The sequence below is a fragment of the Chlamydotis macqueenii genome, chromosome 10 (assembly GCF_036417535.1).
Source record: "Chlamydotis macqueenii isolate bChlMac1 chromosome 10, bChlMac1.mat, whole genome shotgun sequence".
Taxonomy (NCBI): domain Eukaryota; kingdom Metazoa; phylum Chordata; class Aves; order Otidiformes; family Otididae; genus Chlamydotis; species Chlamydotis macqueenii.
In genome coordinates, this window is record NC_141565.1 from 11,983,517 (window position 1) to 11,996,677 (window position 13,161).

Below are 13,161 nucleotides of genomic sequence, written 5' to 3' on the forward strand. Positions count from 1 at the left end.
GCTTCGTGGTGCAGAGGAGCTCTGAACGGGAGCCCTCAGCCTCCACGCACCTTGCAAGCTTGGATGAGGGCCACGTCGCAGTACTGTCCTGGTTTGTATTTCATTCCAAGCATGTCCTTCTCTGTCACCCCTGCAATCTGAGCAGCACTTTTTTATTTTCTCATTAGTCATTAGGTATTCCTAGTCTTGCTTTGATAAAACCAGGAGGCTGGGGGTGGCTTTACTCCCCCATTTTATGTTTGGGAGAACCCACTGGAGAACTGCAGTACTGCACTGTTGAGCAGGGGCATTTCAGGGCAAAAGCCATGGAGAGGCTGACAGAAGCACTTTGTTCAAGTTCCTCCACTCCGTTAGCTCCAGGATGCCAAATGGAAGTAAAACAGAGCAAGCTTCAGCGCAGTTCTCATTGCTTCAGGTTTTAAACACTGCAACGTACGCTGAGCTATCTTGTACTGTGTCTGGTTTGGTTTTTTTTTCTGAACATGCCTCCACTGAAAGAGATAATGATGTTTTGTTTAAATTCATTTCTGAATTTTGAAAAGCAATTTCTTTTTAAGACTGCCCAGTTCACTGAATTGAACCTCTGCACAGTAGCATATTCAGTTTCTGCTGTAACCTGCTACTGCTGCTTTTAGCCGTAGCTTTAACCACAGAAATAACAGCCAAAAAGAAAACCTCACTATTCACTTCATTTTTTTTTCTATTTTTTTTTTTTAATGACACTAGCTGCACTGTTAGTTGGAAAGACGGTTTGGGGAAAGCATACCACTGTGCTTTCTTCCTGAGCTGTGAGAGGCATTTGAATTCTTTCTGGCTTTGCTGAAATCACACTATTGCTGAGAACATCTGTAGAAAAGAATTAGCTTTTTCTCGCCGCCCACCCTCACTGAAAGCACACTTCAGAGAAGGTCAGGCTTATGGGTCTTTCTATGGATTATTTTAGCTATACTGAAAAGGGTAGAGCCCATCTCATTGCAACCAGCTGGAAATACAGCAACTGCTTAAAAAGTAGCGGAGGTAGCTGCCATCAATATATAGATTTGGTAGCTGTCAGACGGTTCTCTAACATTTTCAGCAGGGCTAATATTACAAGCCAAGAGCTCTGAGAGACGTTTGGCCATGCCCTGAGCAGTGCAGAGCATCAGCAGCTCAGCCAGCCAGCCAATCTGTGCTTAAATGGGAAATCACCTTCTAGGCCATACTGGTACCTCCTCCCGGGTCGCCTGTGGTCCAGTGACAGGCATGTTCTCACTGAGCTGCAACTAAAAGCATTTGGAAACTAAGACTGGGACTCTCAGGCTCAAGTTTCAGGGAGCACATGATGCAGAAAGTCATGAATCATCACTCTGTGGCTAACAGCTGCAAGAAGAGGCTAAGGGATTACCTGCAAACCTTTGATGTAAGTTGTCTGGGCTACTTGTCTGCAGGGCTACTTGGGCTGTTTCTCCTGAATTAACTGTGGTACTAATAAGAGCTCCAACTGCAAATCCAATGCCCTGTCCCCTTCTGTCTATGATGGACTGTGCAAACACAGGACCAAAGTTCTTGTTTGAAAGATTTCTTTATAAAAGAGAGGAGCCAGCCACCTAGGCTTTCTCTGCAGTGACTCAGAGACTTGGAATGTGCTTTCTCCTCTCCATACTAAGCTGAGTTGGTAACTTTCCAGGACTAAACTTCTTGCAAAAGACACCTCGGGATAGAGTTTCTGGAGGAGGCAGACACCATGCCTCCTAGATATGTCTCCTAGACATTCTGGGTAGGTGGCTGTCTGATTTTAGCAGTGCTGGGGTTTACTAATGCAGACATAATTCAATTAGGGCACCCAGAGGATTGGAGAAAAGCCTTTATTATTTTTAGTCTAAATAAAAATAGTATCTCAGGCTTCCTAGAATAGTGAAAACACAGAGAGTCATGGACGATTGGTGGACAAAGAATATTTATATGCTTTTTTCAGTCAGGGTTTCCATGAAATAGAAACTGTTTAGATTGGATTTGACCAGCCCTGTCATGTCTAGGCACATGCAATTAGTTCTCTATACTTAAAATTGCAGTAACAAACCTGGGTTTGACTTTGTGGCAGTACGTACAGGGTACAGGCTCACAAATAGTATTTAGATGGTGATGATTATTTTAATTGTACCCCTTTCAGTAAACACGAAACTCTGTTTTAGTCATGAGGGAATGTTTCAGCCGTACTAGAGGGATTTGGGAACCTAAACGTGGTCAGTGAAGTCAGAAGCTAAGTCACACAGGTTTCTTCAAAACCATGGCTCCATACAGTTGTCTTTCATTCTCCTCTTCCTCCAGGGCCAGGCTGCTTTCTTGTAGGGAGTTTCAGAAGTGTCACTATTTCTGAATGGTCTGGTTACGCTATCAGGATATGGGGTCTGGAGGGGAGAAGGGGCAGGCCTGCCCAAGCTTCCCTGGTGCAAGAGGGACAAGAACATATGGGACCTCTGTCGTTTTAAGGAGAAAGGGAAGTTTCTCAAGCATGCTTATTCTGTGGTCGAGGAGACATTTATAGCACTGCTCTGACCACTGATGGCAATTTATGTTGTTATTTACAGTGTGGGGTTTTTGTCCCTTCCCTTTGTATCTGGAGCCACTTCAGATGGATGTGCACATAACAGCAGCAAAGTGAGCGCTGCAGGGAAGAGAGCTCTCTCAGAACTTGGTGCCCTGCCAGGCTGAGGAGCTGCTTCGTTCGGCCACGAGCACTTCTCACCACAGTACACCCCCTCACTCTGCTCTCAGGGACAAATCTGCCTTTGTTCAGACCTGGGGAGTTGGAAGATGAAACACCCCAGGTCACAATTTTGCGCTCATTGCTGCTAGGCTGAGAAAGGAGGCTTTCTAGACGAGGTGCTTAAATGAGGGTGTCTCTCTCGTGCTATATCTTGGCTGCTGGCTGGTTGGACGTAGAAGATCACAAGACCAGATCATTTGATCCTGGGGTTCTGGTCATGAACAAGTCAGTGTAAATAGATTGAAGTCTAGGAAACGGGAAAATATTTTGCAGAAATTTCTGCAGGAAAATTTTTGCAGAAATTTCTGAGCAGCCTTTGCTGCCTGCTCTGCTCCTGAGATACCTGGCTTGTCTGTGCTATTGAGTCACACACTTCCAAGCAAATAAAGCCCAGCTTAGAATAATCTGGCTTAGACCTTTTGTGAAGGTATAAAAGCATGCTGTTAACAAATTTCTTTCTATCATATATATGTATAGATTTCCTGGATGTGGTCCCTCGGCTGGAATAACAATGGATACAGTCTCTGAGCAAACGCTTACAGCAGCCAAAGGTCTGGCCTTTTCATTACAGGCTTCAAACAAACAATTCTGAGCTTGCAAATACATCAGCAAAGGTGCTGTGCCTGTGTGGGCAAACACTCTCTCCCTCTTGGTTATCACCAGCTTCAGCCAAATGGTTTAAAGAGCACAGTGCTCAAACTGCCCTGAAATATGGAGAGATCTCCTGATGGCATCTCCAAGCCCCAGTTTCCTCATTTTGGGAATCTTCTGAATGCAAACTGTGCCCAGGCTAGATGGAGAGAATTTCTTGTTCTTGTTTCTTGATGTTGGAACTGTGGTAGCAAGGTCATTACGTGGTGCAGGTATTGTGCCAATCTCACCTGCTGCTGCCGGTGAGGTCCAATAGGGCCCAAATGCAGACAGAGGCTTAACAGATCAAGGACTCCAAGCACTGGGCTCCCAAATACCCTATCAAGGTCATGATAAATTACAGTGAGGTTTGGTGTTACCCGGTAATGCAGACTCTCCACTGTGTGTCCCCCCGAGTTGTAGATGGTAGGAAACCATCCAGGTAATAAAACTCAACTCATTGGGTTTTGATAATTTGCAAAGTACTTGAGAGTTAGCCACTTCACCAAATACACCTCTTCCCTTCCTTAGCCTTTGCCTAAGGGAAACCCAAGGGATTTCTGTCTGGGAAAAGGCTTTCCTGGGGACTAAGGCAGGAACTCCTCGCAGGAGAGGAGGGCTACCGCTCCAAATGCAAACCGTGCTCCTGACAGCATGCCTGCAAAACTGGTGTCTCTGCACCAGTGTGCATGAAAACAGCTCTTCTCCTCACCAAACAGAGTAAATAGTGTGGACAGGGAGTGTTTGTTTCATGGAGGGGTTTCAAAACAAACTTTGGACAGTTGTTAGTCACTTCTCCTGGTGCACAGCTGGAAGGCATCACAATGTTACACTGGTGAGCACAGTGAAAGGGAGCTTGGTGGTGTGTTCCTGCGGCTTTTCTTGGTTTTAGATGTTCATCAGTGTAACAAAAGCTGGCAGCTCCTCTACTGCCTGTTACTTGGCTTCAGTACCATTGGTATCTTGTTTGCGATGCTATGATACTAGGGGAAAAAAGAGAGGTTTGTGTGCATGCTTTGCTTTCCTAGAAGCTGACAGCAGCTCCCAGAGGCAGGATGCCTGGCTGCTGTTTACATGGATGCTCTCCAGTGCTAGGGCCACCAGACTGCCCAGTCAAAACACACTGGCATGCATTTCTAGTCACCAGTCTAAGCCTGGTCGTTTCTACCAGGGGAAGCACCACATGCCCAGAGGGATGTCCTAGTCGTGGCATGGATCTGGCCATCATGAGAGCCTGTTTCCTTTGGAGAAGACTGGCCCCAACTTGTTTTTAATCCCAAACTCCTGCAGTAGGGCAGTGCTCGTAATCCCCCTTAACTTAAACATCTTTACGCCGCACTGTGAAGTGACGCGGCAAGGCGCAGGATGCAGTCAGGCTTTCTGATCTGCTCAGAAACTTACAGGCTTGGGCCCCTGCGAGCCCATCCTGCCCTGAGTGATTTGGTTATATATGTACAGGAGTATTTGTATTTTTTTTTCCCCACAGCAGGATTTGGTGTTATTTGTTGGGATTTGCAGTACAAGGTAAGAACAACAAGGAAGATATTTTTACTAAATAGTGAATATTCAGTGGCCGCTAATCCTAAGAAACCTGGAAGAGAAAGCAATTTGGGTCCTATAAAAAGTCTGGCAATGTACCTGTTCTGAGTTAGCCGTTTGTGAGCCAGGTAAAAGCCTATGGGTCCTGTTTCAGGAGTTTTCACTCTTCCCTCATGATGTTGCAGATACGGGTCTTCCACGGAGGAGGCAATAAGATATTTAAGGAATGAGAGGGAGAAGTTCCCACCTTCAGAGGGAAACTTGAAACATGTTTTTCTTGCAAGACTTATTTGTGCTTGAAATGCTCTGACTCCTCTTTCCCAGTCACCATGATCAGACTGTAAATAAGAGCACTGAGTATATGAGTCCCTGCTCTGTGCAAAGCCGTGCTCGCAGGAGATCTACGTGACAGAGTAGAAAAATTACTTCTCTCCACCTCCTCCCTCTGAATTGTGTTTCCTTGCAATGCAGGAGAAGCTGTGTATTGAGTCGTGTGCTGTGCACTGACACAGGATGGGCAGGACCATCGCGGTAGCTTGCTCCAGGGCTTCACAGGGTTCCCTTGAGCAGAAAGGTTGTTAGCTGGCTCCCACCTCAGCCACGCAGCAACACGACAGCATCCCCTTCTCTTCGTATAGCCCTTCCTGTAGCTGTTAGGGGGATGGCAGGTACCAGCAGCCGGTGCTTTGGGCAGCGGGGAGAGAGGCTGCAGCTTTCTGCTGTGAACGTGCAAGAAACAGCAGAGCACGAAGCAAACACCGGCCACAGGAGTCTCGCACTCCTGGTGGGAGTTCAACAGTTTTGCTGCTCCTGCAGTCAGAAGTAACTGCTGCTCCCAATGCTGTGCTAAGATCAAGGGCAATTGGCTTTCCAGTCTGTACCTGTAAATCACATCCTTTCCTCATGTGAGCCCCTAAATCAGACATCAGCAGAGAACAAGCTCCCAGCTGGAAACAGTGTATAAACTAATGAAATATAAATGCCTGGTACAACAGGCAAACAATGTCCCTAGTTGCCACTGCTGAATAAAAGGGTTGATGGGAGTTTCCATCATACCAACGGCATTTCCAGTAGATGCAAACATTGCAGGCAGCGAGTAGTCCTCAGAGCCTGTAATTTGGTTTGCTCCCATCACCACTGGTGCTTTTAAAATAAAACAGCTGCTGCCTTTTTTTTTTTTAATTATGGCAGAAAGACAGTTAAAGGAATGATCTCTTGAAATCTATTTTGACAGAGGCCAGAATTTCATGATGAGAAGCAACAGTCCAGTTTTTAGTTTCTTGGTCTCTAGGGAGATTTCCCAGGAGATAATTGCAAAAGGATCTCTGAGAAGTGATTAGTGTTTTGCTTGGGAACAGAAAGGGTGGCAAGCTATGGAATTAGCCAGGTTACAATATTAACTACTCGGGACCGGATGCTATTCGCACTATCCTGACCCTTAGTACTTTTTTTTCTGATGAGGCGTATGAACCTGCTTAACTTCAGGCAACGTACGCTGCTAAACCCCCCAATCTGTGGGATTCCGCAAAGTATGGAGTGTCTTTGGGATCGGCTGCTTACTCCCTGCCCTGTACCCCCGAGACCAAGGAGATTTCTCAAGGCATCAGTGCTGCTTTGTATGAACAAGTGGCAAAATCTGGCCATAGATTTAAAAGATCCACCAAGCGTCTTGTTTTATTACATGTACTTCTAATTCTCCAGTTACCTCTCCAGAGGTATTTCTTTTACAGGAGATGGTAGAAAATCCATGCAGTGCTTGAGAAAGCAAGTATTCCAGCTTGGTGATATTGGCAGAATTGACCTTTCCTGGTTAATACAAAAATGTGACAGAACCAAGTATCCTGCTTGTCTTTCAGGGAAAAATGTATTGGGCCCAGTTACGACAAGGATGGTTCAGATAAGGTGGTAGGAAAACCTTTCAAGGGTTTGTAGAGCTGGAAGGGACTGCTTGGCCAGATCGCAGGGTGTCCATCTCTGGGAAAGTTTCAGAACAAGCTGCACCTGCATCTGCTCGTGTAAGGGCTTTGCAAGGTCCCTGTCAGCTAACACGTTACAGTGATGCCATACGTTTAAAATAAAGCAGTGAGTATCAGGACACACTGGGGCTCATAGACATCCTGGAGGCAGGGTGATGTCTAATACCGTGCTTGGAGAACAGAGAGGAGATTACCCACAGTCACTTCTGTAAGTAGCTCCCCAGACGTTGGTTTCTGAAGAAAGCCTGTACTGCATCCGTGTAATTCCATACGTATCTCCCCAAGCCTTTGTTAGCTTGGTAAAACCTGGGGGCTGCGGCAGCAAACAGTGTGCACTGGTGCCTGGCCACCAGCAGATGGAGGTCTCACCAGCATGAGGCCCGGGTAAACTATTTCCGTGGCATTCAGGCTCCAGAATTAAATAACTGGTGCGAAAGCAAAGCATCCCCTAGAAAGACTCCTTTTCACAGTAGCTGGAAAACCAGGACTTGGGGAGGAGTTCAACAGATTCCTCAGCTTCCAGCTGAAACTAGCTGATGTTAATGTCCATTCAACATGGTCATCAGACCAAAGCTTGGGGTTAATCTCACTCAGTGGCACCAAGGTCCTGGGAAACAGCAAGGCATTTGTGAGAAACCTGCTGAGAAGACAGTAACGAGCACTGCTAATGAGCAGGGAGGGAATCAAGCGTGCACTGCACTAAAGGCATAGCATCTTTCTGCAGGCGGAAAGCACTCAGTCTTCACCCACAAGCCAGATGCAGTTCCATGCCTCGGCAATAACAAACAATTTTCCTCTGCGCCATGTTATTAGTACCTTTAGACTATTATTCTTGGTTATCAATATTGCCTTTACCGTCATAAATAGCTCAAGCCATGGCCTGAACCCCATGGTGTGAGGCACTGTGCAGACAGGGAACAGGGTGGTCCTTCCACCCTGGAGTTCACAGCCTGTCAGGGAAGGAGCCATTCCCAGTCTCTAGCAAATACTAATTTCTCAATTCTTCCAATAAACTTGGAAAAGCAGCCCATTAGGGTAGCTGGGCTCAGTGCTTGCCCATGGAAAACTGCCACATTCCTTTAATACATGCTGCTGAGTAGCTGTATGTTCATGTGTGCTTCATGCCTCAGTTACTCTCCAGTCACCAGTGGGCTTGTGGAGGGAGAGAGGGGACTTCTCCAGTGCAAACTGAATCTGATGATTCCCTTAGAAATAGGTTTGGGATAATAATTTGGGAGTCTGAAAGCCTGAGCTTAATCCTCTGCTCTTCTACTCTTCGGGTGACCTCTCTTCTCAGGCAAGCACGAAACTGTTGTCTGCCTTGCAGGCTGGGTTTGCTCTTTCTTTTCTGTATGGTGGAGCTGCAGGGAAAGGGGGATGGTATGAGACATCAGCGTGTGGGAGCAGGGAAGTTTCTCAGACACACAGAAGCGGGCAATAGCAAAGCCCTGACCTCCCAGAAGCTGGTGTTCTTGACCAGCTCTTGCCATAATGTACCTCTTCCCCCTGGAAAATGTGTTTGTCCTTCTAAAAAGGATGGTTTAGCATTGGAGCTGATCATATTTGCAGCTAAGTCCAAGTAGAATTCCTACAAAATCTTCACGGCTTGCTTCCTCTTACCTCGTCCAGCCCCGCAGGTCTGAGCAGCACGTTCACCTCGGACTGTTGGAAGACCAGCCTTTCATATCTGATGTGATCACAGATGGCCTCAGCCCTGCCCTCTGGGTACGAAATACAGACAGCAGTCAGCAGGACTCAACAGGTCAGTGTCTGAGTTTCAACTGGGGTGTTTTACTGTATTTTTCTTTTAAAGAAATGCCCAACTATTGGTGAAGTTTGGTCACTTGGCACTGTTTTTATTTCTTCTCCTGAACCCAGGGAAGTTGAGCTTAAGGGATGATTATTTTAGCTCCTCTGAGAGTCTCAGTCCAGATTTTCCAGTGTTTCGCTACTGGGAGATGCAAATAGTGAAAAACTCACCTGCTGTCTGAGTGAACCTTCCAGCTTCTGAAAAGCTACTGGAAGGGGGCTCCCACTGCCCAGGCTGGAGGCACCTTCAGTCTCTGAACCCTCACTCTGTTCCCTTGAGAGGTTCAGAGACAGCAGCCCAGTTTGCTGTAATGGTCACCCAGAGAACCGCTCTGGTCTCCTCTAATGCTGACAAAACCCCTATGTCTTTGTTCCCCTCTGAGGTTGTTGGAAGCCTCTTCAGAGACAAAACCAAAGGGAGGTCTCACTTTGTAGTGCATCCCCATCAAGGGTAATGCCTGTAAGCAGATACCAAAACGTATTTGCACACACCAGTCTCTCCTCCTCACTGGGACTCAGCTAGTCCCTTTGTCCCTGGGGTCTCTCAGCCCGTCTTTGCACCTAAGGCAGATCCCAGCTCTTTGCACACTTGCCAAGGGAGGCAAAGTCGCTGCACCATTTGAGATGAAGCTCAGTTGTGGTCTCACTTCTGTTGCCCCTCTCTAGTCCACCCAACAGGGACTTTCAGGAGCTGTGTAATTCCACAGTGACAGCTCAGCTTGGCCTGCAAGGCACTCCTCAGGATCTCATTTAATTCCAGCTTCCTTCACTGCAATGAATTCCTTCTCCTGGTTTACTGGGCCCTAAATGAGGGCAGAATGAAGCCCAGCATGTGCACACACCCAGGCTTTCTTTGTTATTCTTCGTGGCTCCTCCTTACCCTGGCCTCTTTTTCTTAAAGCTAAGTATTTTGGGGATGAAGACAGAAGCAGTGATTGACTGTTGTCAGTGGGAATGCAGCTCACAGCCTGACTTTCTAATTTGGCAAGTGGCCTTTGAGTAGATCTTGAGTGTTTTACAGAGGTGGGTCAGCAACATTACTGCTATTTCAAAAATGGGGCAACAGAAGCTCAGAGCTTGGTTTGCCTGCAATTACAGAGCTTGGAGGTTAGAGGACGTGGTAAAGAGAGCTTTGCGCTCTTGCTTTCCAAAAAAACAGGCAGAGATTAGTTAGAAAATTATGTCCTGCTTCTATATAACCTTATTGCTTGCGTTGGGATTAGTCAGAAGCGTTATTGCCTTCAGTTAAAGTCTGGAGGGCCAAGGGGTTAGGCAAAAAAAAAAAAAAAAAAAAAAGAGGAGGTAGATTTTAAGGCCACAAAACTTTGTGATGCTTACGAAGTACGGAGCGTGCTGAGAAAAGTCATCGGGAAACTCCGCGCCCTGCCAGCACACCAGTAACTCTCTCTTCCCCCGCGAGTAGTTTTCAAGCCTTCCCGGGAGTTTGGTCGGGACCCGCGTTCTGGCAGGGAGTGGACGCAGTCCCGGGCGAGGAGACCCCGCCACCCCCGCGCCCCCCCAGCCACCGGCGGGGCTGGATGGGGCGAGCGGCGCAGCGGCCACCGGTGGCCCAGCGCCCGCCGCGGCGCTGCGGGGCACCCGGGGGGCCAAGTTCCCCTTCCCCCGGCTGAGCCGCTCGGCTGTCACTTCCTGCCGGCGGCGGGGCGAGGCCGGGCGGGGCGGAGCGGGGCGGGGAGCAGCGCCCGGGGCGGCTGCGGGGCCGCGGGGGGGGGGGGGGTACGGGGGGGGTTGGGGGGGGGGGGGGGCTCGGCGGGGCCCTGGCTGCGGCGCGGAGCCGCGGCGGAGGATGCGGCGGAGCCGGGCGCCGGGGCTGGCGCTGGCCGCCTGCCTCGGCTCGTTCCTGCTGGTCGTCTTCTACTTCCAGAGCAGCCTCAACCCAGGTGGGTCCGCCGCCAGCCCGGCCTGGGGAGGGGGGGACACGGGACGGGACACACGCCCGGCGGGACCCCCGGCCGGTCCGCGGGACGGAGCGGGTCGGGGTGGGGGGAGAACCGCGGGCAGCCCCTTGCTGGCTCCTAAAACCCCTGTGGTGTCGGTGAGAGCCGGGGCCGGTCCGGAGGGTCCGGTCCACGGGGGAGGTGGGCTCGCCCCGCGGGTGCCGGTTTCTGGGGTGGGAGCCGCTGAACTTGGCCGTTGTGTTGGCTTGCGGCGTGTGACTGGGTTCCCATCACAGCCCTGCTGCCCGGCGCGGAAACCCACGTTTCATCGTGGAAGGGGGCTTTTCGGGGGTGACTGCTCCCTTCGGCGTCCCCGCGTTGGGTGAAATCGGGGGACGAAACTGCGCGCAGCCCCCTGCAGCCCCTGCGAGGCCGAGCGGGGGCTCGCGCGGGGGGACGAGCCGCTCTGCTCCACGCAAAGTCCCCGTTTCACCCCCACGGTGGCTAAAAGTCCCGGGGAGTCCGGCTCAACTGCTCAAGAGACTTCTTTAGTGCGCGCTCTTAGAAATATCGTCCAGATTTGGAAAACAATTCAGTAATCACAGAACTAAAATGTAAACAATTTTGTACTGGTGGAATTATTTATTTCCTTGCCTGCTTTCTGCTCTTTGAGGGAAATTAGCTCCTCTTTCCTAAGAGACGTTATTGGGTAATTCCCATAGTTTTAACAATGTACTAATGTTTTCTGTTTACAGCAGCAATCCATCAATGGTGCCCTTAGAGTTACGTCTTAAAATGCAGAAGACTGATTTGGCTGAAATGTTAGTGGAATTTTATCAGCATGGACCAAATTATATGCTGTTTTCCTCTTATAGGGGCTACTCCATCACTTTAATGTGTTTTTTCCTAAAAATAAAAAAAAGGCTTAGCTTGTTGGCTGAACAAGATTGAAGAGGAGTTAGGTTTCTGCATTTGTTATTTCTAGGAGAGCATGTGAAGTTTGTCAAATGAATTCAGTAATCCCAGAAGACCACAATCAGTATTGTATTCCATATTAACTTTTTTTTTTCTTTTTTAAAGAAACTATATATGCATCTTTTTTTTTTTTGGTATTGAGAGTGTTCAGCAAAAAGTGCAGCACTGAGTCGGCTCTGATGGCCATGGCTCCTAAGGGAGAGGTGATTACGTTTTACATTGGGTTCGCTTTCTAGTATTTGACTGGAAAATGTGGCTCTTTTCAGGACTCTGGTTTTCAAAAGGAGACTTCTGCATGTCTGAGTCAGCAGAACTTTCTGTGCTTACTTGACTTTAATCCCTTTCATGATCTCAGCACAGCTTCATGCAGAGTTCCCATCAGGTCAGAGCAAACCAGGTGACAGTAGTGGTGATGGCATCTCACGGGGGGTTTGGGTGATTTCGGGTCTGGGACGCTCCCTTGAGAGGCACTGGCCAGCTGAGCCTTTGGGAAATGCAATGCCCGTAAGTGGGCTGCAGATCTGATGCCTTGATATGGGGCGAGCGTGATTTTGGAAAGGTGCTGTAGGTGGTGATAGGTCTGGGGTGGGATCCTAACTGGGTGGAAACCAGTGGCGTTTGTCACGCAGTGGAAGCCCGTTCGCAAGGGTGCTGAACACCCTTTGCAGATTTGCCCCTTAAGGCTCTCAGAAGAGGTGAATTGAAGTGATATTCATGTTTTCTAAAATCTGGTTATTTTCTAGCTGCATAGCTATCTCCCTGGGTCCAGCCTTTGTTTTTGTGCCATTTCTTTCCCTTATCGTTTTTCAGTTTACAGTTTTTCCGTTTCTCTTTAGTTCTGTGAAAACCTCATACTAGCAGAGGAAAGGTCGTTACCAAATACAGAAAAGCAGCAAGCTAAAAATTGCTTCTTTTTTTTTAACCCAAGGGAAAGCAAACCGAGGCCAATTACTTGAATTTGAGAAGTTAGGTAATAGGTAAACAATTTGCAGATGAAAATGTCATCTTTAAAGTGATGGTTACCTTGAGGTTATTTGGAGTTCTAGTTGTCTGGTGTCATTTGGTTTCTCTATAATAATGAAGAAAAATGCTAGAAAAAACAGCAGAGCTATAAGTTTCCCCCAGGAGCAGCCGGATCCTTTTCTCCGTCTTTAGCAGCATTCAGCAGGTCACCTTTCCTGGGCCACCCACCGGTCCCTTACGGGTAACGTGCTGAATTCATCCTTGCTAACAGCACACGGAGATCAGACTGTCCTGTGACCAGGACAAGGCGTACAGCATGGGAGGAAAGGTGATACAACCAGAAACCTTCAAGTTTGAGAGTTCTAAGGGCTCGCTCAGCTCGGGGAGCAGGAATTAACTCCTCCGTTTGCATTTCCCCCTTTTAACTCCATGCGGGCAGCTGCGCGCGTGGAGCGGTTTGCGCTGAACTCCACGGCTGTGCTGGAATAAGGCGTTCTTGTTCTGCCCTGGGAACACACACACACCAGCGTGTGCTGGAATAACTCTGCTCCTGAATGCTGCCGAGTTGGTTATTTTGGTGATGGGTGGAATTTGTTAGTACTGAAGTCGGTGGCAGAATCGCCCG

The 13,161-nt window shown here is 48.4% G+C and overlaps 1 protein-coding gene across 1 annotated transcript in view; it reads left to right on the top strand.

Annotated features, from left to right (window-relative positions):
• Positions 1-10,472: 10,472 nt before the first annotated feature.
• CHST13 (carbohydrate sulfotransferase 13) overlaps positions 10,473-13,161 on the top strand; it is a 30,016-nt gene continuing 27,327 nt past the window's right edge. Inside the window, exon 1 of the mRNA XM_086755608.1 lies at positions 10,473-10,601. Within this exon, the coding sequence (XP_086611734.1) occupies positions 10,508-10,601 (94 nt within the window). The 5' untranslated portion in view covers positions 10,473-10,507. The remainder of the gene's footprint in view (positions 10,602-13,161) is intronic.